The 27,474-nt window shown below is 38.5% G+C and overlaps 2 protein-coding genes across 5 annotated transcripts in view; both read right to left on the reverse strand.

Moving 5' to 3' along the window:
* Nucleotides 1-16,630, reverse strand: part of CARS1 (cysteinyl-tRNA synthetase 1) — a 35,702-nt gene extending 19,072 nt beyond the window's left edge. Inside the window, exons 1-10 of one of the 3 annotated variants that reach the window (XM_085317093.1) lie at nt 16,531-16,630; nt 10,598-10,843; nt 6,984-7,075; nt 6,055-6,143; nt 5,642-5,738; nt 5,055-5,153; nt 3,838-3,987; nt 2,544-2,684; nt 1,687-1,775; nt 476-597 (exon numbers count right to left, since the gene is read on the reverse strand). In XM_085317093.1, coding sequence (XP_085173219.1) covers nt 476-597; nt 1,687-1,775; nt 2,544-2,684; nt 3,838-3,987; nt 5,055-5,153; nt 5,642-5,738; nt 6,055-6,143; nt 6,984-7,075; nt 10,598-10,843; nt 16,531-16,555 — 1,150 coding nt within the window. In that variant the 5' untranslated portion in view covers nt 16,556-16,630. Of the gene's footprint in view, nt 1-475; nt 598-1,686; nt 1,776-2,543; nt 2,685-3,837; nt 3,988-5,054; nt 5,154-5,641; nt 5,739-6,054; nt 6,144-6,983; nt 7,076-10,597; nt 10,844-15,974; nt 16,036-16,530 lie in introns of those variants that run through there. The other 2 variants (XM_085317092.1, XM_085317094.1) reach the window with 2 other exon arrangements.
* Nucleotides 16,631-17,047: 417 nt separating this feature from the next.
* On the reverse strand, nt 17,048-27,078 carry LOC146588861 (uncharacterized). Of its 2 annotated transcripts, none has more exons than XM_085317101.1 (10): nt 26,948-27,078; nt 26,075-26,168; nt 25,119-25,250; nt 24,799-24,910; nt 24,142-24,215; nt 23,342-23,437; nt 22,333-22,367; nt 19,474-19,809; nt 18,723-18,771; nt 17,048-17,888 (listed from the first exon to the last, which is right to left on the reverse strand). In XM_085317101.1, exons 2-10 carry the CDS (start codon nt 26,154-26,156, stop codon nt 17,593-17,595), a joined length of 1,212 nt encoding a protein of 403 aa, XP_085173227.1. In that variant the 5' UTR covers nt 26,157-26,168; nt 26,948-27,078; the 3' UTR covers nt 17,048-17,592. The 2 variants fall into 2 exon arrangements, with proteins under 2 accessions (XP_085173227.1, XP_085173226.1); XM_085317100.1 differs by lacking the exon at nt 26,948-27,078 and adding an exon at nt 26,428-26,485.
* Nucleotides 27,079-27,474: the final 396 nt, after the last annotated feature.

A 27,474-nucleotide genomic window follows, 5' to 3' on the forward strand; every position in this document is an offset into this window, starting at 1 on the left:
TGACAAGGGTTACAAAGTACAAAGAATTCTCAGTATGACAGCAGAATAAGAGAGAAAAAAAACTCAAAATATTTGTCATAAAATAGCCATAGCCCTGGTAGGAAGGACTTTCACCTGGCAGGTGGTAGACTCACCTTTAAGTCCTTACTCTCCCTACTTTGAACCAGATGAACAGCCAAATAACTTGGCTGCAGCCAAACAACCGGGCTATTCACAATTCTGATTAAAAAAAAATGATAAAAATGTCATCCTAGAATGAAGAAAATTTCTTAGTATTTTCCAAATAAAATACTCATGAAAGTGCTGGTTCAAGCCACAAAGCCTTGAAAAACAAATCCAGAGTTAAAGAAAGTGCAGAATGTCAATCATTCAACTCTGAAAATAAGTTTGATGCAGATCTCAACGAAATCAATTTGAAAAWTTGACACCATGTACACCTACAGCAATTTAGGCAAATGTTTTTTCCCCTCTTTACCTTCACCCTCTTGAAGAGCTTTTTGATCACCTACAGCTTCAGGAACCAACTTTGCATAGGAGTGTTTCTCAGCAGAATCAAATTTCATAGTATTAAAGTATACAGATCCATTGGACACATATCTGAAAAATTAAAAAAAAAATGTGCAGTTAACTTTCTATTGACACTTAAATACCCCCAAATCACTACCTTATTTAAATTYTCTAGTGAGTCCACATAGAGAATGGTATTGCTTGGTACGGTAAAGGTGACTTAGGTGAGCCTAAGTTCTTACACCCTACCATAAAGACTTCAGACAAACCATTAAAAGACAGGATAAAATGCATCAAAGGGAGAACAATCATCACATTTGTTAAAATGTGTATTGTAAAAATTTCTTCTCTTGGAACCACTAACCTAACATGTTACCTCTTAATGTTTTGCAATAACATAATACAAAACATGGTTGTTTCATAGTCTATTTTGCYCTCATTCATTTTGCTACTTTTGTCCCACTACAGCCATGACAAAGAATTATGTTTCAAGACCACCATGAGCACTGATACCTCAACGCAAACAATTTTGTACTGCCATTATTTTAGGAAAAATTAAAAATGCAGGTTTTGAGCATGAATATGCAAGAGAACCGACCATAGTTTTCTTTTTTTCATAATGAAACTATTTCCACATTGAATAATTGAGGCTATTAAAAGAAAGAGCACTCAAAGTTTTCAGTCTGGATTCTACTACAGTACTTAAGAACTTCTAGAGAATTACTTAGTTTTTCACAAATTTTAGACAATGACAGAAAAACAGCTCAGGTAGACTTTTTTTCTTAAACCTTGTTCTTCACAAATAATTTCTAGCAATCCTCTCAGGCACTCACTTTTGAAAACCCTTGCTAAAGGCCTTGAGTTAGCTCCAGTTCAAGTCAATGGAACTTTGACTATTTGTTTTAAGAAATAAGGATTTCACTCTATTTAATTAATAATCTAACATCTTTGTTTTTAAGAGATCATAAGAAATACAGAGTACCATAAACTATCATCAAGATAAATGTTATAGGTCTTGTGCAAAGGAAGATGAAGTTTCTTTACTCAAAGAGATAGTACATCTGAARGAGACTGTATTGCATTTAAAAACAGAGAAGACAGTTCACAGTAACTGATAAAAGTCATTTGGGCTCCGATATAGTATAAACACATGAGAAAAGCATTCATTAGAGAACTTACCCATAACCATTATCCACAATCTTTTTAACAAATTCCACAATTTCTGGGACATACTCACTAACTCGTGTTAAAACATCAGGAGGTAAAACCTATAGATTAAAAAATGGCATTTTATATTTTATTTTATGTATATATATTTATTTATATGTATACATACATATATATACACACACACAAACATATAAAGCTTATATGCTATACACTGGTTAAGTGACTTGCTCAAAAACAAGTGACAATATAATCTAAGAGTCCTACTTGAAGCTTCCTGCTCTAAAACTTAATGTACGGTGTTCATTTTATATTATCCTCTAAGGCCAGGTTACCAATAAGCTACTGCAAGAGATTTCATTTATTGCACTTCTGGTAGAAAAGGCAGTATGTCTGTCCCCGATTTGGAGGCAACTGAATAAAACTTCACCAGTCTGAACCACTGCATATGCACCTATAAACAACCAAGGACAGGTTTGTCGTCATCAACRCATAATTTCTTTGCTGCTCAAGAGCAATAAGCAGCAAATCTAAATGCTGAATTTGGCAGAGCTCTCTGTCAAATTTCTGGATCAGTTTAGAATTGCAGGCACATTTTACACTAAGAGGAAGGGATGAGGGCAGATGTGAAGCTTGATCTCTAAGTTATCAGTACTGATAACATGCACAGTTGTTTTAAGACTGTTGTGACAGAAAGAACAGGTGCTAATTTAACAATTATCTATTCACATTAGAGATTAAAGGAAATATTTTATCAATAGGGTTGACATTTGAGTTTTAAAAAAACTATTAAGGGGCTAATTTGTATTCTGGGCATTATGAGGTATGGTATATACACTTTTAAAACAGAAAACAGGTTGTATACTTACATTGAGAGCTTCCATGTCTTTATGAAATTCTGCTTCCCAGAACTTGGGGAGCTTAGAGAATATGGAATTATCAGTCACCTGACTGCCAAATTTTGCATCCAACCAGTCAGACAGCAAATCTTTTGCTTCTTCCAACAGTATCTGTAAAACAAAAAATTTTATGTGCAACTGACCTAAGACTTGCCCTGTTCAAACTCTGTAGAGAGATTTCATTCTGAACAGAGAGGTGTGCCTAAGGAAAAAGACAGCTGGCTATTAATATAGAGTACTCCTTGCTTTTATCATACTTTGTTATCATATTGTCTTTCATATATTTGGAGGGAAGGGAAAATAAATAATTGATAGCTGTCTTCATATTAATCATTTGAATAGACATGTGGAATTTATATTATAAACACTGGATGGGACCTGCAGTTAAAGCACATCATCCATTCCCCTCATTACTAGTAGACAATCCTAACAGAAATCTTGCTTTGCACATTGCCAAAAAGTGTTTGAAAGAACCTCAACAAGGATACACTTCTCAGTCATGTATTAAAAGACAACTTTTAAGTCGTCTTCTAATTTTTAAAGACACCTGATACTTCAGTAACTGGAATTATTTTAAAGTAATTTAGAGAAAGACACTTCTCAAGAAGGGAATACATACCTTATATCTCCTACACTAATCAAAACAAATAAGCTGAAAGCAAGAAAAGATGAATGGGRAAACCAGTTAATGAAAGACAGTTATACTGTCTAAGCTGGTTACTGGGACAGTGCTAAAGCCCAGCAAAGTCAACGGGATTATTGTCTCTAATTATAATGGTCTTTGGATCAAACTGAGCATAGCGTTTTGGGTTTTTTTCATGTGATGAAACTTTTCTACTCTGATTAGTCACAACACTAGAGTAGAAAATTGTCACAAGTCCTAAAACTTTGTGTATGCATGTACAACAATTTATGATATGAACTCCTGCTGAAACCAATGCCATCGAGCCAAAAAGTCAAACAGGAAGTTTAAATCTATGTAAGAATAAATTCCTGCTGGGAAGCTAAAAATACCTGAGTAATTATCACAATTGAGGAGGGCAGAGGTTTGATGAAAACAGTATCCTAAAACCGTTTAGCTGAACTCAGGGACAGAATTTACTGTACTGAGTGATAAGGACTAGAAGATCCTCAGGCCTACCATTCCTCTTYTTTTATAAAATAAAAATTTCCAAAATATGCTTCAGAAAAATTATAGGTAAAATATTATTTTTAAAAACTCTATTGTAAGCCAAATATCTTCTTAAAACAAGCTCAAGCTGACCTTGTGGTATCTGTGGATCTCTTCTGTGGGGAGTTTCTCTCGCACAGCTTCTTCTAGAGGGTCAAAAGCAGACTTCACTGCACTCTGAATTCTTTCCAACATCTGCTTTTTATCTGGGTCAGTTGTCTCATTTAATTTAATTGAAAAGAGCTACAATAAAAAAAATATTTTAAAAGCATCCAATACTACAATAGGGCTATATTCCATATACAATATGTATCTTAGCCATATAGTACCTTGCTTGTGATAAGTAATACATTAACCCACATAAACCACTGATATCGAACTACTGAGACTAAAACATACTCTTCAGAAACAAAGGTAGATGAATATATTCACTAGTCAAAAACATGTATTTCATATTTGAATTAAGCTTTATATCACTGCATTTGTTCTTTTTCAAAAGGTTTTAAAATATTACAAGATCGTAATTACTGTTATTTAGTAATTCTCATTTCCTGTGCAGTCAGTTGCCCTAATTACAGAGTTGGTTATCCCAAATTTGAAATGGAGAAGCACAAATATGAAACACAGAGATTAAATGCTATGCTTAAAGAGCATGTCAAGCAATGACAGACTTGGGCAAAAATTCCAAGCATCCTATTCCTAGGCCTGTATTCAGTTCATTAAGACCAATGATCTCTTTGTGATCTGCAGTTCTAAAATGACCAGAAAAACACCTTCCCCAACCTTTAACCCAACATACACAATTTATTAAATCGCAGAAGCTTTGCAGGTTTTTGCTCTTTCTAAATTTTTTAATGATACAGAAGGATAATTCTTACAGGTGTTTACAGTTTAAAAGATTGTGGACATACCACTATTTAATAACTGTTTTGAATAATTACTTTGAGTTTGAATTCTAGCAAACATCCCAGTGCTTTTTGACTTGTTTTCCCAATCTTCCAACAAAATACAGATGCACACGCAAAACAGCTCTATGGACATAAAAACCAGGCAAGACTTTTGCACAGATAGATCTTGTCAACTGTGTTGAGAGACTTCAAACCCATACTCCTAAAACAATGGATCCAAGTGATGTGCCATTCCAGTAACAGTTTAATATGTGTTTCAATTTGTGTGGTACCATTTCAAGAGAACTGAAACAAGTAGAAAGTTTAAACAAGTAAGTAGCAAGAGCAAAGCTGGAGACATTTAGATGCTTTGCTACATTACAGAATAAGAAGATACTAGAAGGGATTAAGTACTGAGCCGACCTCTGAGGCAGTTTTAACATCTTCAAGTAGCTGAGCTGGTGTTGGTTTGTTCTCTGTATACTGTTCAAAAAGGTAATTTTGTCTTGCTCTCTTGATGATCTAACAAAGCAGAAACATGGCAATATTTTTGTGAAGTGGCATATATTTACAGAATATACAAATAAAATTATTATATAAAAATGACTTTTCAAAATCCCTACAAATTTAACAAACTACAAGAATTACAGGCAGCAATACAAATTAAACACGCTTTACRGAGTTAGTTAGGTACTTGAACAGAGTTAATTATGTACCTCAACAACAGAGAATGAAAAAGCCCATCGGAACAAGTTATCTTTTGTAAAATGGTTAGTCTCCATAATTTATAACAGCATTAATTTACACACAAGAAAATATCCTCTGCCAGCATAGGAATGCTAAAGAAACAAGAAAAATCAATGACTTTGTATAAGAAATATATATATCCAAGGTAGTCAGTACACTATTTATCTTGGCTTATGAAATGGCAATTGCATTATTTACATAGAGCTCCCTTACTCCCATGCTGTAACTACATTATTGTAAATTGCAATCTAAAAAGACCTTACCTTATCATCAATATCTGTAATATTCATACAATAGAAAACATCAAATTTAAAATAATCCCTAAAGATTCTTCTCAGAATATCAAATGAGATGTATGACCTAAAAATACAAAAATACGTGGGGGAGTTTTTACTGAACATTTCAAACACATTTGTATTCTAAGTATAAACTACCTTAATTTTGGTGCCAATAAATTTAYAGCAATTTTAAATTACTAGTAGATGAGAGAAGGTTTTTATTATACAATGACATAATGTAAGTTATAATATGCTGTTTCTAACCTCAGTTCCTGAGTGTTGAATATAACAAGACTATTTTCTAGTAGTACCTTCATCTAAATAAAGTACATTTTTCTATTTAATCTTTTGTTTACTATAGAAACTGTCACTTGTATCAAAATCAGGAACTACAGTACCTGGCATGTCCCATGTGAGAAGCATCGTATACTGTTGGACCACAGCAATACCATGTGACCTTTTTTCCATTCTGAGGTTGAAATATTTCCTTAATTAAAAGGGAAGGTAGAGTGAGCAGAAGAGCTTGAAGACATATGGTCTCAGTCCAGTAATACCAAAAGTGAAAGAGCAGAACATGAGAAAGATACTCTGATTTTGATTTACAAAAAAGTAATTGGTAGTCTATTCKCTGTTTTACCACAAGAAAAGACCACCACTACCTTTATCACATAAGAGAGAGAACAGAATGTGSCTGTTTCTGCTATCTACACTCTGTCAAACAAGGTATCAAATTATAAARACTGGGATTAGGCAGGTCACTGTTCAACATCTGTATACAGAGTGGAAGATTAGGCTTTTTTTTTTACACTGAAAACTGTTATATACTAAACACACTTCACACATACTTGAATACTAATCCCATATAACGTTAGTACTTTTTATTTTCCTCTTTTCCCCAAAGGACTCCCCAAAAAAGGCTACATGAAGTTTTACCAGTATTACATTAACATAATTTGCAAGACATTCTTGCACTGAGAAGATCTAAAGAAAGAAATTCTGATTTTATTTTATTCTGATTTTATTGCGGTTGAATTGCTGGTTATTTTGGATGAGAATAACTTGCATGTGTGTACTATATATTTTTTATGCAAAATACACATACATGTGCACATACACACTTGTATGTGTATATTTGTTGTGCACATTGTAACGCTTGCCTCTGCAAATGTACTTGAAATAGTACCTTCTGCACCTGCTTGCTAACATTCCACAGAATACAATCCAGAAAACTGTCTACTCATACAGAAGACACGTAAGAAACAAACATTTAGATGGCTTCTCTATTTGTGTTTCTGTGCAAAACTCCACTTTTATTACATTCAGTCACCTTATTGCGAGTCAGGCTRTTATAGAGGCAGAGTCTAGAATGTTTTGTCCCTTCAGGGGGAGACCAGTGAGGCTGCATACGCTTGCCTTTACCTAGAGAAAAAAATAATTTAGAGAGAACTGAAAACACATTTTTCAAACAGATCCGCAGTATAGCATTTTCTACTTATCACATCATTAAGTTATTTCAAAAGAAAAAATAGGTAATTAGACAAAATGGCGCCCTTTCAAGAAAACCAAATCAATTTTGTTAGAGCTTCTTTCAAAGCCACTAAAAGAAATGTAAATGATTTCAATCTAGTTTATTTTCTACTCTGTCTTACCACTCCTATTAACTTTTGATTCAAATAACAGGAAGGAAGAGGTTATAAAAGTGAGAACATGCAATTCAGAATGTGTTAAAAAGAGCAATGCAATTTGCGTTAACAAGAGCTTTGAAATTTAATAAATTACTAATAAAATCTTATGTCAGTCCTGGGTTTTCTGCAATGCCACTGATTTTACCATGACTGCATATTATAGATGTCACACAGAATCTGCAAAAAATCTCCAGAGACTGGACTTAGTCTCTAGAGCCAATATTGACAGAATATGTGTACTTAGGGTGAGAGGGAGAGCAGACCGAAAGGTTTAGAAAGAACCTCAGTTTTTTATCATACATTCTTCTTGTGTATACAAAGCATTTTTGAACATACTCATTTACCACAAACATGCTCCAGTGCAGCAAAAGGCTAAATTTTGCCATTACAAAGAGTCAATGAAACCCAGGGTAACATTAATGACAACACTCAAAGGAGCTGCAAAGAAGCATCACTGCTATACYTGGTGGGAATTTCAACTTTTTGAAACCTGTCTTTGACTCAGTAGGAATAAAGAAGCTTTGCTACCTCCTGAAACACTGCAGTTGTATGTTGCTGAACCATAATAGAAATTTTTAAATGTTACATATATACAAAGCATATAACAAATTTCAAAGCAAAATGGAACAGTGTTGTCAAAACAGAAAGTTTATACCTCATCACAACACTTCAACATTTTCTTTTCAAATTTCTCATTTTGTTTTCAGTATTTTTCTTCCAGAATGTTACTGTGGTAATTGTGTTCAGGAAGAGTTTTAGTTCAACAAATCAATGCTTATTGAACAAAAATCTTTTATTTTTATTGCAACTTAACAAACAGTCTACCAAACAATCTTGTTTTAAATACCTGGACAGCTCAAGCCAAAGCACTATACTTCAAAACACTGAAGATTCATTTAACGTGGAACATGCTATATTTCCTGTTTGTGTTAGACCTACCTTATCTTCTTACTTTTGGAAAGGTGGCATGTCCCTGCACACTGCAGCTTTTAGCTCTTCTGCTCTGATGCATGAACTGGATGGGAAAGGGGAGGTTTATTCTTGCTTTTTTTTTTTCCCCTTTCCTTTAATTTTTAAGAAACGATGTAGTTATTAAACTGATATTTTTCCAAAGAAACGTATGAGCACATTCTCTCTCAAAGTTGCAGTTTGCCATGCATTGGCCTGATTACAAATGTAATGATGTTAAACTGATTATCACATTAACTTGGAACGAAAGCAAAACAGGAAATTCAGAAATGCAACAGGGTTTCCAGGCTAACATATACATTACCCTCTGTAAGAATTCTCATGGTATGCATTTTAACTGCAATTAAAATATTGTACAAACTGTTTGTTTTGACAACAAAATTGTCTTTGCTGATCCTATGTTTCAGGATGCTCTTCATTAAGTCTGTTTCCCCAATATTATCATATGATTATTTTGACTGAAAAAAACACAGCTAATATAGATTGTATTTAAAAAAAAAAGAAAGAAAGAAAGACTCTTCCTCACCTTCCTTTTTTCAATAACTGCCTAAACTAGAGAAAAAGATTTCTGTGGATCCATAGCATAGAGTTAATATAAGCATTTATTCTAAACATTTTATTGTCAGTACTTGAACATAACACTTYAAGTGCAAGAGTAACCTATCCTAATGCAGATCATATCAAGGTATGGATTTGTTTACTGTTTGATTTACAAAGATTGCACTGGCATGCTTATTTGTGGCTCAAGTTTCCCTCAGGGTAGACAGTCTATGTGGGTTAGCATAATAAAAYATAAATCTGTAAAGCTTTCTTTACTTAAAACCACACTAAACATAAAAAAGCCCCAGACACTGCATCCTAAAGTCCTCAGCTCCAGAGTTAGGTGTCATGTTATGCCTACTACACAAACACCAAGGAGACAAAAAGTGTACTCTTYGATCTGTTGAAGTACATCTCTTGTTAGTAGTAGTCATTCGCTGGCTGAACAGAAGTCAATTTGCCCTAATCCACCTCTGGAGCTCTCCAATACACACAAAAACCCACTGATATAATAATATCCAAGTTCTATGAAATGTGGCCAGTTAGTATGTCGTTTGTGTACTGAACACTGCAGAACACCCGTTCAGGACTTCTCTGACACATATATAAGTGGCAAAGATAATGAGACACGAGCCTTCAGAAAGAGATTTATCATCAAAGAATTAATGAACAGGAAGACAGAAAACTTTCCTTGTATTGCTCCACCCTGATCCACAAAATTTTGCAGGTGAATTGGAGTTAGTGGCATTAAATCTACTATCAGAGACAGTAGTGCAGCTGAGATCCCTTTACTGCTGAAAGGAAATCAGTAAGCAGTGCAAACCCATGCAGGTGCGCGCGTGCGCACACACACACACACACACACACACACAAGATCTACTTGCAGCAGTCTAATTTGAACTGCTAGTCTGCTAGGAACTGAAAACACATATGATGACAGGTTGTGAGAAGATGGCAGTGGAATAATATTAGTCAACAACCTTCAGCAAAAATGACAGAGCAGACATCAGGCATTCATTTACAGATATTGCAAGAGCCACACAATAGCTCTGTGCGGTTACTGTTAATTATTTCATGACTCCCTGAAGAAGGATGTCACCACAAAGCAATTAAATTAGGCTAGCTCATTGAAAACATCTCAGGAGAGTGATGCAGCTCCCAAAAATGCCTGCACCCATGTTTACACAATGACTCAGATTAACTGGTTAGTATTTCCTCAAAACATCAGCAATCCTTAAATCACCAGGGTTAGAAGAATCCTAAATATTCTTTTCAAAATTCACCTTACGTTAATAACACTCTTCAGAGGCTGTATTCAGTTTACTACAAATTTGTATACCATATAAGAACTACTTAGCTACCCTTGAGAGGAAAAAAAAATGTGGACTGAGCAAATTCTAATATTTTATTTTTCTTAATATTATATTAGTTAAACCAAAAAAAAAAATTCTTTCACTATTCCAATGGCTAGCTTTTTAAAGAAGATAAAAATAATAAATTCTGTACATTTTCCAATCAAGGAAATACAGAAACAGAGCTTTAACATCCAAATAGCTCAGGTCCATCAATTACACTGTAACTGCATGCAAGCAGAACTTCATGACCTTGAATACAAGCTGATATGGGAAATATTAAAGTGTGCAAGAATATCTAAAGAATGGAAAGGAACTTTTAGTAGTTCTTAGCAATAAAAATCAATGCAATGTAGGCTAGATTTTAACTTGCCCACCAATTCCATATTACTCACTTGTTTGAAGTTTACAAGGCTCATTTTTTTCACTGCTGCCATCATAGATTGCTTCTATGTGTCTGTACCACCGGACAACATGGAAATACTGGTCCTCAGGTGGTCCCGAAAACTTTCTGAATACCTCCACATCTGCATGTGAAAATGTGAACCCCTGGATATAACTACGAGTGCTCAGGTATTCATTCAAAGCCTTCACCCTGGCTTCCTCTTCACTAATGCTCAGAATAAAACTGTAGCTGGAAGCTGTAAAGACAGAGGCACAGGACATTTGGTCAGAATTAAAACAGAAAGGAGATCCCATGACCAAAATATATCTCTGTATTATTTAATACAAGATACTGAATAACTATGTATTTTCTATTAATAGGAATATGTTCCTCCTGTGATAAGTTTTTTGAGGTAGTCTTTAAAAAGAATAGTAAGGACCAAAGCACACGTCCTTTTCATGATGAAGTATATTTTACTTGAAATTGGAGGAAATTCTCCAAACACAGCAAGCTTCMTCAGTCTCTTCTCTACTCTACCCTGCTGAAACACTGATCCTGCACAGATTTAAATATGTGGTTAATTTTATACACTACAGATAGGCTGTGAATACTTCTACTGAAGTTGAGTATACCCKTAAGCCTTCACACTACTTGGGCCAATATATGAGCTCCCAACATGATGCTCAGTTACTCCTCTTTGCTCCAACAACTCAAAATTCTTGAATCGTTGCTGCATATTCCCACACTTCTCCTATACCATCTTCTCTCCCCAAACACATAAATAATATTTATTACGAGTAAGATCTACACGGATCATACAGAAAGATACTAGAGCATGCGCCTCCCTCACAATTTTTTTAATTCCTTGATTGATTTGGTAAATATGCAAATTAGCCTTAATTATATCTCACTTTATGAATGCAGGAACATGTTGCTATGGAGAAAGGTGATGGATCGTTCTATGTCTACTTAGTAGGGCGGCTCACAGCAATGTCAAGCCCCATACAAGTCAGTGTGCACGAAGCACTGTGGAAATTAGAGCATCTGTGCTACAACTGACATTAGGACACCTAACATTGTTATTTTTCTACAGTGATTCAACATTTCTAACTCTGTTCATGTTCAAAGCATTGTATAAACATTAAGCTAACATCTTGCTTAGGCAGTCAGTCAAGAAGATAATTTAAGATGTAGTCAAGGTCATAGAGCAATAAAGTGAGGGAGGCATTATTAGAACACGTCCCTACTCCCAAAACCCATAAAAGACCACTGTCACAACTGCAGTTTTCTTTTAAATAGTACAAAGATTTTTTTCTTCATGAGTAGTTCCCAAAGCACTGAAGGTGCTCACAGACCAATGCTTTTGGAAAGAGAAGGATAAAAGGGCATGAGGGACAAGTGATGGTACAGAGAGGATGTGAGAAACTGGAGAATTAAAAAGTTTTTTCCAAATGCGTGCAAATATCATCAGTTAAGAAAGATTTTAAGAGCAGTCTATTTCCTATATAGGGAAATTAATTATCAAAATATTCAATTTAAATTTAAACAGCTGCTCTTCTGGTGTGTACAAGTTAAGAACATTTCTCTACACTGCTTCTTTTAAATTTAAAATAGAAAGAATAACAGACTAGTCTGTTACATCATTCAGCAGCCATAACACTACATGTAMAACCTAATCACAACACGACAGGACAACATGAACTCAAGATGACATGTGGCAGCTAGATCAAGTATGTTTGTGTTTGACTCTCTTTGAGCATAATTGAAATGCAGTGGCACATCATTTCAGAGTCCAGTAAAATTAATAAAAAAAAGATCAGTGATAGAAAAAACTCAAAGGTCACAAGAGTCACTTAAACTTCACACACAAATGCAAAGTCAGATTCAATCCTTCTGAAGGGTTATTCATGCAGTTTTCCATTATGAATAAGAAACAACAAGTAAACAATGGACCATGACTAGACATTATGGGCTTGTCTTACATAGTTGTAGAGAACTCGGCTTTGGACCACACAGTTAGTTTTACTAGAAACATTTCAGATTCCTAAATATTCACTGATGGTTATCATCACAGACAGAATTCCACATGAAATAGTTTGAAATAGTTATGTTCATTAACTATGGAGACTTCAGACATAAATCTTCCTCTGATGTTAGTTTTGCATCAACGAATCATATGAGGGAGAAGAGCAAAGAAAAGAAAGAAGACAGGAATAAACTGTGTAGAAATGAATCTATATCTCAAAGAAAAAAATCTTTGAAGACCTATTGCAAGGAAAGCAACACTGYTTGCAAAGTATTATTAGGGTTATTATGACCATTATTTATACATCAGGATACTAATGGGAAATAACTCGGTAAATCTGAAGCACTGAAGTGCCTTCCAACCACATCTGTAAACCAATCTGAAAGGGAAGTTGTACAAACTTACACATAAATACAACAAAGATAACAGAMTTTGTACATGCTAATTTTGGTGAGGAGAGACGGCAAATACTGCCTGCAAATGTCTGTACCAGTTCAGCCGTGATAAGCACATCAGCTAAAAAATTACTTCTAACAACTTTGGCATACACTTTAACATTTGAAATTATAAAGTTTGACATTATGTCTACCTGTAAGAGAAGCAGACTTAAAAGTGTAATACATCAAAGAAACCAGATAGCCCAGGAGACCTAAAAGGAATGTCTTATGTTGAGACTGGTCACCAATTAAAATTCAGCCCAAAGTCCAAGTCCAAGACAACACACAAAAGTAACTGCAGTACAGCATGAGCACACTTGAGCTAGCTGTGGACAAAGGTTCTCAGGGAACAGCAGCAGCTGAGCCACAGCAGTCACAAGCTGCCAGCAGACTACTGTGCAAATATGAGTTTCTCACATCGGTATCACAGTCTGTATTGAGCTCCAAACTTCCTTTTCTAGATTAACTGCTACCATAAAAACCACAATAGCTAGCTTAAAGCTAGCACAAGTGTATTTGGCACTATACTGCAGTTAGATTCAGAGATACAAGCAGATTTGCTATGTTTGAAAGAGGGCTCAGTGATCAGTGCAAATCTGAAACTCCTCTGAGCATCCTACATCAATATATGTAGGACTAATCATTCCCCCTTTTGGCTTTCTGGTGAGAAGCTCCAAGCTGGATCAAAGTAACAAAACAAAACTCTTCTCCTGGACCACACCATGATCTCCTGGTGGAAGAAAGAAGGAATAGGATAACATCATCTTTTAGAAGTCAATATATCACAAGGAAATCATTTCTTGTTAAGCAAGAGAAATCATTCAAAATTCTCTTCACATAAAAGTCTGTTCCAATTTCACTTTTATCACTTCAAGAGTAGCCAGTCTAGGGAAGCTTGTTTTCCCGTGATTTATCTCCTGCACGTTCAATTCCCTTCCCTCAGTGTCTCCATTTCCAAGTACAATATCCTTAAATTCATCACACATCCCCACTGAAATATGTTTCCTCTTTCTTCTCAAGTGCTCAGTCCCCCTTTCCCCACACTCTTCAATAACCCTCTCTTACATTTCCAATCCACCTTTGCTCAGCCCATCAACGTGGCAGGAGGCAGTTTGTCTCGTGAATGGTTTGGAGTTTTTCTTATTACCTACACAGTACTGACCAGGCGGCTGGCTGCTACCTTTCAACATAGTAGGTAGAGGCTGAATTTTCCCTGCCTTTTCCTCAATCAGGCCACTGAAAAGGTCTCCGTCTGACTCTAGTAGCTCCTGATTTTATAGAACTTATGAAAGCTTAAGTGCTCTGCTCCATAGTCAAATTTAATTAACATCAATCAATGGATTCAAAACCTGCTGAGGGAGAAGGGCCAATGATCACATAAAGGACTGAGCTTCCCTACTCCTCCTGTTTTGGGGAACCAGACTAAGAAACAGTCCTTCTCTCYGATAGTAATTTTTTTTCTCCCTAGACAATTACAGTTGCTGCTACTCAATACTATTAGGAAGCATCTTCTTGAYAACAAAAAAGCAAGAACACTACAAAGCTGTTGCATAACACTGAATGTTAACTCATGTGAATGGAATGTCCATAAGTATCAAATCACATCACTCAGTAACAATGCCTTTCAGAAAACAAGCACTGGCCATGAGTACTGCAGAAGCAGCAAAATAAACTCAAAACCCCCTGTAAAAATCAATATTAATAACGTAACAAATGTGACATTTCCCCCTGTGTTAAAAGTCATTTCCAAAAAAAATCCACTGTAAACATACAGGTGTATGATCTCTTTGGGCACTGTAGTTGTAACACGTCCTTCTTTCCATAGGCAGAATGTTTTGGCTATTAAACGGCACTATGAACTCATTCGGAAAACTGCAGCAATGAACAAACTCCAAGGTGTAAGATTGTTTCTACATTTGCACAGAAAATAGTTTTTTAATTATGATGTACAATCCACATAATACCAAATTCTATGGAAAACTTTCACTTTTACAAACTTGAAATCTACAATAAGAGAACATTCTTCACATGATCCAGTAAGCTATCTTGAAAAAAAGCAAGGGAGTTACTTCACTTCAGGGAAAAACTAGGTTTCTCAAGCTTCCCTGAACCTACTAACCTTGTCAGTCATACTTTGAGTCAATGCTAATGTTCCTGGATTTCTGCAGAGGTATGCTTTGATAAAAAAACTTAGACCATTCTAAATATTTTAAGATTTAATTTCTCTTTCAACTTGATTTTTTTTTATGARCTGTTTTTAATCTGTGAAAGGTAAGTGTAACATGCTTCATTATCGATAGTGCTTCAGATTGCCCATTTATCATTCCTGCTGGCCACACCAGTAGCTTTGCAAAAAAACCCCATCTGATCAGCTTAGATGAACTATCCTTTTCCATAAAAATTTCAGGAAAAAAAGAACATATGTAGCTACCTACAGTATGAAGAACATAGCATACAACTGGAGAGAGCGAAAGAAAAAAAAAAAACTTTTCAAGACTCATATACTGGTATTGAGAACCTTTTTAGTACAACAGGGATGTTTAAGATGGGACATCCCACCAAGGAGGAGCTACTTAGTCCTGTTCACTTTAGCCTTGTGAGTTCCACTTTCACTTTTCATGAACTGAAATAAAACGTAACAATTACAATCTAAAGTAAAACGCAAATACTATTTGTCCACTAATAAATTTAACTGACCTGATACTTTGGGGAGTAGGGAGCAAAGGGGAGACTATTAACTAAGACACTGAAAATAAATCTGAAAAAGCCAGTGCATTGACCAGAGTAAGTATTTCTGGAYTCTGTCACATAGGAACGTTACCTGCAAAGGAAAGGAACTTTCAGGCGATAAAGAGAAAAGGACAAACCTTGAAGTCTAAAGATCCTTAACTGGCAGGACAAAAAACTTCCTACCCCATACATACCACAATGGCCCTTCACACTGGTATGACTGGTAATCCAAGTTTCCATTTGTTACAGTAGGGCCAAAAATTACAGGACTACCTTGGTCCTGCTTCCGTATGGAAGTGCATCGTGTAAGCCAGCACTGAACCACGGCCCCAAAAAAGCCTGGAAAAGCCAAAGTCCAGGCGGGAGCGCGAGTGAGAGCATACGGAGACGGCAAGGGAAGCGCACTCGGAGCCGGAGGCAGCCGAAGGACAGCGTGCAGCGGCAGGAGCCCCGCGGGGCGAGCAGCCGGGCCCCGCGCAGGGGCAGGCCCACGCGCTGGGCCCGCACGCCTTTTCCACGGCGCATTCCCACGCGAGTTTCCCCTCACGACGCTGCCACGCGCCGCGCTGGCCCGCGCCCCTCGTGGCTGCGTGACGTCACGGCGCCCACCTGCCGCCGTGACAGCGGCGGGCCGTGACGTCACGCCGCCGAGCACCTGCCGCGCCGTGACGCGGGGCCCGCGCGCCATGACAGCGCCGCCGGCCGCCCTCCCCCCCGCGCCCGGCCGGGCGCCGCTGGCCACCGACCTACCCTGCTCGGCGGCGGCCGCTGCCATCCTGCTGCTGCRCCTCCTCCCGCCGCTCGCGAGCTGATGCAACAGCGTGCCCGGAAGCGGCGCCCCGCCCCTCCCGACGCTACTTCCGACCAGCGGGGCGTCACCACGGCAACGGGGGGGGGCGCCGCCCCGCTCCCGGCGCGTGACACCGCCGCGGGGCGGAGCCGCGCCGCTGATTGGCCGCCGCTCCCCCTTCCCCGCCCACGCTGCGTTCCCGCCAAGCGGCGGGCGAGGGCCGTTGGGCGACGGCGCGCGCGGGCTCGCCTCAGGGCGGCGGCCGTTGCGCCCCGCCGTGGGCTGCGGCTGTCGCCCCGTCCCGAGCGGTTTATCCGCCGGGTTTCTGGGGGAAGGCACCAGAGGGGCAGCCACACCCTGACAGCTGGCAGGCCGAGGCTGCGACGCCCTAAAACCTACCACGCGCTGATCCTGCCTCCCGCTGAGGCGTTACGGACTGTACGGCAGAGCCAAGCAATCACACAAGACTGTCATAGCTTCTGGCTCTACATGGTTTTATTGCTGTACTTTAAAATAACAGTTCTTAGGATACCAAAGGCTTTGTCTCCTAAGACAAACAGAACAGGATTGTTTCAAAAACCAGTACAGTTAAACCTCTCAAAACAATAGCAGCCTTTCTGCTCTTAAAAAAATAACACCATTCATGGTTTACTACATAACAGCTAGATAAGGCACAGTCCACATCCATCCGCCCCTGAAGGAAAAGCCACCAAAGTGCCTCACACGTTGCCATTTGGTAGCCAAGTTTAATACAGCACAACTAAAAAGACCTTAAAGAACAACACAACCAGAGTCCTTGTCACGGCTAGCCACTGACCATATCAAAGCACTTTTGACTCCCTGAGTCACTGAAGGGTAAGAGGATATCCTGAAGTCAACCCTAATAGTTTTACTAGCAGTCTGTTGACATCCTCATATACAGAAAATTCATAGACGCATATGTACAGAAACATTTATAAAGTCAATTTAGAAATGTTAATCTGTGACTTGCAACTTGTTATGTTATTACCTTTTTAGAAACGTTAATCTGTGACTTGCAACTTAGTTATAATGTTATTACTTTTTAAAGAGTTCAATACATTATCATAAGCCTTGATATCTAGATGGCTTAACTCATCCAATAACTTAATAATAGATTGTTTCTCTCCCAGTGTGTTTTTCCAGATGAGAAGCATTTGATAATTTTGCTCTCTTATATCATTAGGGTGGTCATAAATAATTTTATCAATAGCATTCTCCTTCAGATAAGTTCTCATAAGCCACCTCCATTTTTTCAGTGGTACTTCATTTATAAAAGCCTCAAAGGTATCTCTCAGTTCTGAAAGAAAAAAGAGAGATCATGTTAGTTCTAAAAATACAGATTTTTTTGATAGCTAGAATACATGTGCTTGTAMTAGCTTTTCCATTAGTTTTTATCAAATGCATGCACAGAGCAAATAGCAACAATGAAGTTAGCACCTAAAAAAGGATAACAAATAGGTTTCTTGCTCAAAACCATCTTACCAAAAACCAAAGGGACCAGTCTACATATCTTTAAGTAGCCTCTTAAGATGAGATACTATTCAGTAAAGGTGTTTTTGGTGGACATTTCATTGACCTTCACGTCTTTGTTTACTCTTAACAGGGCTCTTCAATGGTAGGGCTGTTACCACTTTGCTACACTACTGGTATAGCTTTGCCATGCAAGACTAGTGTTAGCAAAGCCTTTCACCTGGACATCCAGGCACAGCGTGCTGGCTGTGGACAGATGTGCGGAGATTCAGTGCTGTCTGACATTTCAATGGACATTTGACAGAAAGACCTGCTGCTCTGACCTACATCACAGTCATTAAGGTAAATTCCACTGCTGGAACACAGACTTGTTTAAAAACAAACAAAAAAAGTAACTGGGAACTGTACTTATTCTTAGAAGCATAACTGCATCATAGTCCAGTGCAGAAAAGTCTTGTTTTAAGGAAGAAAGATCCACCACAGCAATTATGGCTTACTTTCTTAAATGCAGTAACAATCTTGTTTCAGTGTATTTTATGATAAATTGAAAGCTTTGTAGCTTTAAACAATACTCATTAGCCTCCCTAAATTATTCTTTGAGTAAAGTCAACAAGAGAAAACAAATCACATTCCAAACATCTTCTATTTCTGTAATACTTACCCTTTTGAGAGAGATCTTTAACTATTATTTGATATTTCGGTGCTTTTACCTGTAATATGAAGTTGGACTGTTACTCCAGCAGATCAGAACACTTACAACAATTATTCCTGAGCCACTTTCACAATACATGGAAAGGAGAGTAACTTTCAGGTGATAAAGACAATAGGACAAACCTTGAAGACTAAAAATCCTTAACTAGCAGGACAGAAAATTTCCAACTCCTTACATGCCATAATTGTACTTCACACTCATACGACTAGTATTCCAACTTTCTATTTGTCACAGTAGAGGTAAATTAGAGGACTACCTTGGTTCTCCTTCTATATGGAAGTGCATTGTGTAACCCATTGCTTTCACAATACATAACCAGTATAGTTAGGAGCAAGGGGGGTAGTTTTCACAGCATAAATGAAAATTAAGTATTTGAATAAGTAAAGAGAACTGCATRCTGAGAACAGCTACTACTAGCTGCTGAGTGAAGCAAAGTAACACATTTACTGCTATTACAAAAGACTGACTTCTGTGTAAATACTAAAAGGGGAGATTGAGAGAGGAGCAGCAGATTAAATGAGGGACTGAAGTTTGCTTTCCCAAGATATCTCCCAAATTTTTCTATTAAACCCTTAAAGTAAAGCCCCCTTTCCCCTATCATTCTGCCTGAAAACAGCATCTATAACTCAAGTGACAGTTAAAACTTTAACTGAGATTACACATCTATCAGGAAACATATGTCAAGAACTTTTCTACTTACCATGTGATTTGCTGGCATCCTACCACTTGCCACCTTAAACCAGGCATTCGGACAAAAAGTAGGATTCTGCCTTGTTTTTCCTGATAATGAAGACTTTTTGAGCCTCTTCCAAAACCTTTCTATCTGGCACCGCAAGCTGCTGGGTAGAATGGTGCTTCTCTCAGAAAGCTCAGCACCAGCATCCTCCAGTGATTCGTTTCCTGCTTCTGAGTTAATGCTGGTATGTGCTTTACATTCCAGGTTCTCCCCAGGCTTCTCATTCTCTGTGCTGGCTGCATTATTTGCAGCTGTCTCCACTTCAGATAAAATGAGACTTTTAATACCACCTTCAGATTCCTGCAAAGAATAAGAACATACTAGAGGATGTTTCATAGGTAGGCTTTAAAGGATGGTCTAGAATAAGGAAAAGGAACAGTTTAAGTCACTGGATGTAAGAGAAGTGATAGGAGATCTGCTAACTCGGTAGAGTTACAAATACGTAAAAGTTACAGCCTTTGCAGATTTGGACTTCAGAAGGCTTTAGTCTAAATGCTCCATCTTGCTGGCTGTTCTGCTCCCAGTAGACTGCAGATAAGGCTCACAAGCTACCTCCATAGCAAATAAAGAAAACCTTTCGTAATATCTTCAGTGGTGTGCATTAGTGCTTGTTCCTCTCCAAACATAGAGAAGATAGACCCCTTCTGAGACAGAARAGGAAGAGATTACACTGCATCCTGCACTTGAGCTGACCTCACAGCCTGCTAATGGTGACAGAGGCCTTGTCAAAGCTTTTGCTTTGCACATCAACATCATAAGAATCTACTGGCTTTTTATTCTCCCCCGCCCCCCCCCATTAATTTTCCTGTCAGACTCACAGATAGCTTCCTCATTTTTGGCATTGACAGAAAGTCAGCTAACGTTGAAACTGGAAAGCTTTAGTTTTTTTTTTTTTTTTTTAGGTGAAAAGTGAGAGCCAGTATTGATTTTCTTCCACTGAGCCTTGTATTTGTTAAGATACAACTCCCCCATCAGTGTAAGCCGGTGTGTTTTCTTTCTGTTTGTTCAGGGTCTGTGACCTGCATGTGACAACTATGTGGCTGACAGCATGCATAGATGGGAGGAACCACCCCACTTATCACCCATGTAGTTGTACATCATTTTCATTGAATCCACTTTCTCTTTAAGGGTAGAAAGAAGTTAATCAGGTTGTTCTTATTTATACAGCACAGTTTGTAAATAGRTAATCTAGTGACAGAGCAGCAGCTTGCTGTAAATATTCACTTTTGGAAGGAAATAAAGTCTCTCTGTATGCTTTCTACAGCAGTGGAAGTTCACCGGTACTTCTCTGGAAAGGACAATACACTGGTGCCCAAAGGCCTGGTCTCAGGACTGAGTCAGTGTAATTCTCCTTAGCAAACACCTCTGCTGAAATAGCATACCATCAATAGTCCAAGTGTGTGGATATTATAACTCATGTCTGGACATTTATTTCAAAGCTAAGTGTCACCATACACCAATTTGTGATCATCATAATTTACTGAATTTTTATTCAAAATAAGGAGATGTTATATTTGCCTATTCCTRTGCTACAATGTTTTGATCAGTTCTCTGTCATGTTCCTTCATCAGCTTCTACGAGTATACGAAGCGCTGCAAATCTGGCCAGGGCGTAGGGGAAGGCACAACCCAACAAAACCCAATGGGTGATTCAGATATCTGAGCCACTTATGGACCTTAAAAAAAGAAAACAGTTTAAGGTGATGTTTTTAACARATCTTTCAATTCTTTTCTTTCAGTCTTCAAATATTTAAAATAGCTAAAGTGGATTTTAGCTATTTCAAGTATCTAAGGTTAGACAACAGCTCTGCACCAGGTGAGTAGGACTTCTGCTGGGTGTGGGACAAGGCAGGCAGCAGGGATAAGAATGTGTTGTGTGTGCCAAGAGAGGATTTAGATGCTCATTAAGCTCCCCCCCAAACCCTTAACAGCCTACTGTTATGTCTGATTGACTATACTAATGAGAAAGTGTAGTTCATTCCCACCTTGCTATACTATTAGAGTGTAACTTAGAGAGGCTAAAGAAAAATAAAAACCAACAACAAAGGTGGCAGCAGCAAGTCACTGATGAGTAAAATTTTTCATGATGTGTGGTAGAATTCTAGACTTACGGTTAGCTCTAGAATTGTTTTTGACTACAAAAGGCAAAGGAGAAACTAGCTTTGTAAGTAGAACATGTCAGCAACCAGGTTTAGCTCAGTAAACCTTTTCAGGGCTATGTCCCTTGAACTGGCATGCACTGAGCCCAGAACCTCAACCTGCTGTCTTTCGGAAAATATTGATTGTCTTATGGGACAGGAAGTTCAATTGCAAGGTCCTGGTCTATGGCTTGTAGCAAAAAACTAGAGGCAGAAGACCTAGCCACTTTTGTCTCCTGTATCATAAGAAAGAATCTTGTGAACAAATAATTTGTATTAAAAGAATGTAAGGAAAGCTATATCAGTGTAGGTAGCTGACATTCACTGGGGGAAAGCAAGCATGAAGCAGCAGAGAGGGCTACTTGGATCAAAATATCATTTGGAGACAGTTTGAAGTAAGAGCTGGCATTTAGCCTAACTTTTCCCACTTTAAAAGTTTTCTAGTCACAGGCACTGGAAGTGCTGGAAAGGCCAGCTGCAGCGGATACATACAACTAATGAATACATCAGGCCCTTGCTAGCATCCGGCTCTGTATGAATCACAGCCTGTTGCATCTTGGGAACACACCCTACCAAAAGTGTGCAACGATACAAATCAGAGCCATCTGCGAGGTGCAGTTAAGCACTATTTTAGTTGCTTGCACTAAGCTTTGTGAAGTTAAATACTAGAACCATTATATACTTACCAGACCTTTTTCTGCATCTTTACTTTTTGAAGCAGCTGGAAAATAAGATAAGTATATTAGTAACTTAYAGAAACTGCAACAAATTAAGTATAGCTGAGTTTGTACAAGTTTTACAACATGAATCAGAGTTTTAATACAAGCAATTTAGTTTCCTCGAACTGTTACCATCCTCAGCTTCCACCAATAGCATGTAAACACTGTTCCTTCATAGAAGACAGATGCATGGTTCTACTTAGTAGAGACCTCAAGGTACTATTCAGCTTTCAAGCCTTCCCCCTACCCCTACTCTCAAAAAAGAAAACCCTTGTGATCCTTAATGTATTCATGGGATATTACAATTTGTATCTGCTTTTGTATTGCTTTTACTGCAGCACAATAAATAAGCCAAGTTTTGAACAAAAGTTTATTTTTCTAAATTTAGAACTATTTTCAATTGTGTATTTAACTAAACTAGTTGCAAAGATTCTTTACAATAACAGCAAGAAAAGGTTCCTTCCTCCCATCCCCAAGAAAATATGTAACTAAATGCAGTGAATTCGCACAAGGCTTACCAGCCTGGCTAACATGCACATTTAAGAGGCTGAAGTGAAGCCAAAGTAGTGATTTGAAAGGAAAAAGTAGAAAAAACCCTCTACAGCCAAATACATCCAAACACATCAGGTGAAATAAATCAATAACCTAACTAGTTGCTGCTTTTTGCCCCATTCCTCTGAACTTGCACACAGATTTCCCCACCACCACACACCCCCCCTCACTATTTTTAGCTGGGTTCTACCAACAAACTGCAAGTAGATAGAATTCCTTTAGAGGACCTTAAGCTAATTTCACTGAATAGATGCTTTAGCTTCAAAGTGAAGTAAGCAATCTCACAGCCAAGCTTTACACATTTACTAACATGAACCAGTCTCCATCTTAGTTAAAGAGGTTCCCTATAAAGCAACACAAAAGACAGGAGGTAGCCTCAGTGCATGCCTTGTTTGGAAAGTTTATGGATAGTAAAGACAGTTACCTTTATCACTCTTCAATTTTCTAAATACCAAGAAGAACAGCACCAAAATGAAACACACAGAACCAGCTACAATAACCCAAATTAAAGATGCACTTCCTGAAAAAGAAAGAAATAAAATGAATGCCTGAAGCAGTCCACAAGTATTCTGAAATGCAAGAACAATAGTCTTAGCTTAATCTTCTGTCCCGGGAAAGTCACTGCAACCATTGCCAACCTGAACATGCAAGTACTGGTTCACATTGCACACTGCAGTCTCAACAGCATTTAGGGCTTCTATATAAAGCTGCAGTACAACTCCTTACAACTTCTACAAGGCTTTCAGAAGAAAAAACACACAAACAGAAAAAKGAAACAAGCATGCAAAAAGATGGCAAAGATCTTCATGTGCTAAAGTGTCAGTAATGCTAACTTCTTCTCTAGTCTGACAGAAGCTACCCACCAGCAAGGTGGATATTTTTTTGTGAGTACTTCTCAAACTAACATAAAATGTGGAAGCAGCCATTTTACTATCTGTAACTTTAAATAGGGTCACTTGTTACAGCTTTTAAAATCCTGGCAATATATGTAACATTTTTCCCTACCAAGGCATTCTTTTGCTTGCAGCAAAATTTAACATAATAGGATGATTTGTCACTACAGCCCTTTAATAACTTGTCTTTAGCAAATAATTTCTGGATTGAAATAGAGAAGCTCTTTAAATACGTCACAGCAGTTCAAGCCTCTATTTTACAGGCAGCCTTGTCATTCATTGGAAGGCAGAGATTAAACAGACCAAGCTGAGTGGTAGTTAGGTGCCAGACCTTGACCAGGTAAACCGCATCCTAGGTCCATTGTGGCATTGCAATTCTGAACAATTTCTTTCCCTTCTGGACACCTAAAGCAAATAAGACAATTAGTTGTTCCTACATTTCTAAATCAGATACACAATTCTGCTCAGACTTGTTTTCGGGTAGAGCTTAGAAACACAAACAGAACACATATAAGACAGTATTTGTTAGAAGTGCACCTTTACACAACTTAAGATACTACAAGGTTAAGTAGCAGCAGAGCAAGTTGAAAATCTATGCATGTTAGTCTCTAAGTTGGAGGGGGGAACTAGTAGATGCATTATTCAAGCATCATTCTCTTTAACAGGTAGTTCTACCTCATGAAATTGTGAGTTGGCTGCTACTGAAAGCTACTGGAAAGCTCATTCAAGTGTGTATGTGGGAAAGTACAAATCTAAAGACAAGACAAATGGGTAAGCATACAGCAACRAGCAACAAGCATAATAGTACCAAAATCTGTATCTTTCTTGGTCTCAACCTTGTTTACTCAAACTCAAAACTTAAATGCATGAATAATGCCACTGGCTTTAAGAGAATTATTCACAGGCTAACAACATCAGGTATGGGCATGGATTGGGCCCTAGTTTTCATGTTTAGTAGAAAGTTGCTTATATTCGTTATTGCACTTACTTTGTGCTGCATCTCTGACATATTTCACAGCCCTCAGCAGGGCAGAAGTACCCTTGTTTGCACTGACATTCAGTATCATGTGTCAGAGTGCAAGTCCTCGAAGTTATTTGATCTAAAAATAAAACATAAGTTTAAAAAAAAAAAGAAAAAAACAAGATAGAAGTTGCACCTCTTCGCAATTGTGCGTAAATTATACCCTGGCCATAAGGGCAGTTTATTTTTAATATTCTCAATGACTGGAAGTGTAAGAACTAGAGGATTAAGCTTCCCACATTAAGCAAGGTTTACAGGGGTTAAGACACCAAAGGTTTGTTCAGTACCATCTTTACACAGCTTGCATGGCAAGCATTTTTCCAAGCCATTCGCATGAGCAGTATAGTCTTCTCCTTCAGTGCAAGGGGCACACGTTCCTCTCATGTGTGAAGCATTGCAGTGCTGGGCAACATAAGTACCTATGGAAGAGGAGAACCAGCAGCAGTCCCAAGCAATCATTTAACAACCTGTTATGCTCCTTCACATGTTAAAACATAAAGTAACTTTGCAAAGTTCAACTCCTCCTCACAAAGGAATGATGCTCTGTGCAAATTGATTGGCACCATACTATCAGGAGGCCTGTTCCCAGCTTGCAGCTCAGACAAGGAGCAGCACTGACCAGAACAGCCAGCCTCRCCTTTGTGGGGATGCACAGAGCTTCCTGGGGAAGCATGAGAACTGGGCCACATGTTGCAACTTGGAGAGTCACCAAGGTATCCAACATGGAGCCACCTCACCTGCGAGGACATAACAGGCATAGGGAAGATTGCTCACAAGAGTCTATTCAGTTTGAGGTCTCTTTAAATATGACCCATAGCCCTGTGATACTACCCAAGTGCAGGGTGCTTCTTGGCATGAGGCTATGTTAACTCTGCACACATCAGATCAGGGTCACAGCCAAAAGGAAGTTTTATATGCAGATACAGAAATATCAGAATTCCCAGGAGCATGCTCTTTGTGCTCACTAGCTGTCACTACAAACCGCCTTTGAACACTTCATCCTTGGCAGCCAGATATTATGACGCACTGCTAAGGCGCGAAGCTCTCCCAGTCACCTCCTGTTGCGCAAGCGGCTCTCACTTCAAGATGGAGCCCAGCCTTAACAACACYAGAAAGCCAGCACAGCTTCAGACAACCTTAAGCTTTCACCATATGCAATGTAAAAAGGCAATAACAGCACAATCATCTTAAAGAAAAAAAAGACAGACATCTCTTATCAGAATATAGCCACCTGAAGTCTTACCTGCTGGACAAGATTTACAGCAGTAACCTTCATGCAAGTATTCTCCCTCATCACATTCACCCGCTCTATTTCCAGGAATCATCAACAATGTAACCTACAGCAAAGACAAACAAGTGTTTTCCAATGAATCATCCTCCCCCAACATGATACCATCTCAAGGAAGTGTGCCTGCAGAGACTTGGAAGACATTCAGATGTTCATGGGAAGCCACAAAGAAAACCCAAACTAATTTCTGCTAAGTATTCAACAAACAAGTAATCACAATCACAGAACATGGGTTAAAGCAGCAGGATGGAATTTAAAAGCAGCAGCAAAATAATTTTAGGAAGCCACCGCCACCTGCCTCCACTTACTTTAATTTCACCTTTCCCTGTTAATAATTCACTATAAGTGAACTTCAGAGGCATCACTATTAAGGTTCTGTCTAGTGCAAGCAAGGCCTGCAGAGGATTTTTCTCTTTCCCCCCCCCCCACATCTTTTTAATTCAGAAGGGTCAGTATTAGTCTTCATTGAGCAAGATGGAGGAAAACCCCAGCAGTTCTCAGAGAACATTTGTTGCTGGCTTTAGTATCTTAATCAAAAAAAGGCAAGTTGAGTCATGAGCAAAAATAACTTACTGTAGCCACAGGAGCATTAAAAAAAAAATGTAAGAAAGTAACATGCAGYAGCAGTGAGAATCGGATGATCAGCCTATAAAGCACCCGGCCCTTCAGTGCTCCAAATAAGGAAAGCACGAAGATCCCGAACGCAGTGAGATTCAGGCTACAACTACAAATAATTAGACACATACATACAAAACAAGGTGGAAAAAAGAAAAAAAAAAGAAAGCAGGGAGGAGAGGAAGGGGGGAAAAAGCAGAACTCCACATCTACCTAATCAGTGGCTAACTGCTCTCAGCAGGGAATTTCAGAGCCGAAAGCCACATGGTCTCCCTCCCTGCGCCGCCGAAGCGATCCCGCCACCCTCTTTTCGGAGGAGTGAAAGCCTTTTCTTATCATTGCATAGCTTCCTAAGCCACAGCTTTCTGCAACTAGATAATTGGAGTCCTATTAAAGAAATTAATTCCTGTCTTGTAATTTTAATTTTCACACACACACACACCAGAAAAAAAAAGAAAAAAGAAATAAACCCTACACGGCAATTGCTGCTCTCCGGAGCAAGTAACTCCGGAGTTACTTGCCCCGTTACGGGATTTGGGGCCGTATTTCCTTCCCGCTTGCCGTGCGGCTCCTCGGCTAGACTTTCTTACCCCTTTTAGGTGTAGGGCAGGGAAACCCGTTAATTCGGGACCCCCAAAACCCCAAACCCCAGGGAGAGCGGACTAAAGCGGCCGCCGCTTCGCGCCGCGGTCGGAAACGCGCGGAGCCCCGGTGCCAAGCGCCGCCGCGGCCGGGCCGGG

This window comes from Rhea americana, unplaced genomic scaffold (genome assembly GCF_003343005.1).
Source record: "Rhea americana isolate MKP2758 unplaced genomic scaffold, rheAme1 scaffold_49, whole genome shotgun sequence".
NCBI classification, from domain to species: Eukaryota; Metazoa; Chordata; class Aves; order Rheiformes; family Rheidae; genus Rhea; species Rhea americana.

Bases quoted from the DNA above. Each gene is read 5' to 3' on its own strand.
- LOC146588861 (XM_085317100.1), bottom strand. From the start codon at position 26,481: ATGCCTCTGAAGTTCACTTATAGTGAATTATTAACAGGGAAAGGTGAA. The intron at 24,216-24,798 runs GTAAGTGCAATA...TATTTGCTTTAG, and splicing joins TGTCAGAGATGCAGCACAAA to GTGTCCAGAAGGGAAAGAAA. The intron at 18,772-19,473 runs GTAAGTAGAAAA...TTCATATTACAG, and splicing joins GGATGCCAGCAAATCACATG to GTAAAAGCACCGAAATATCA.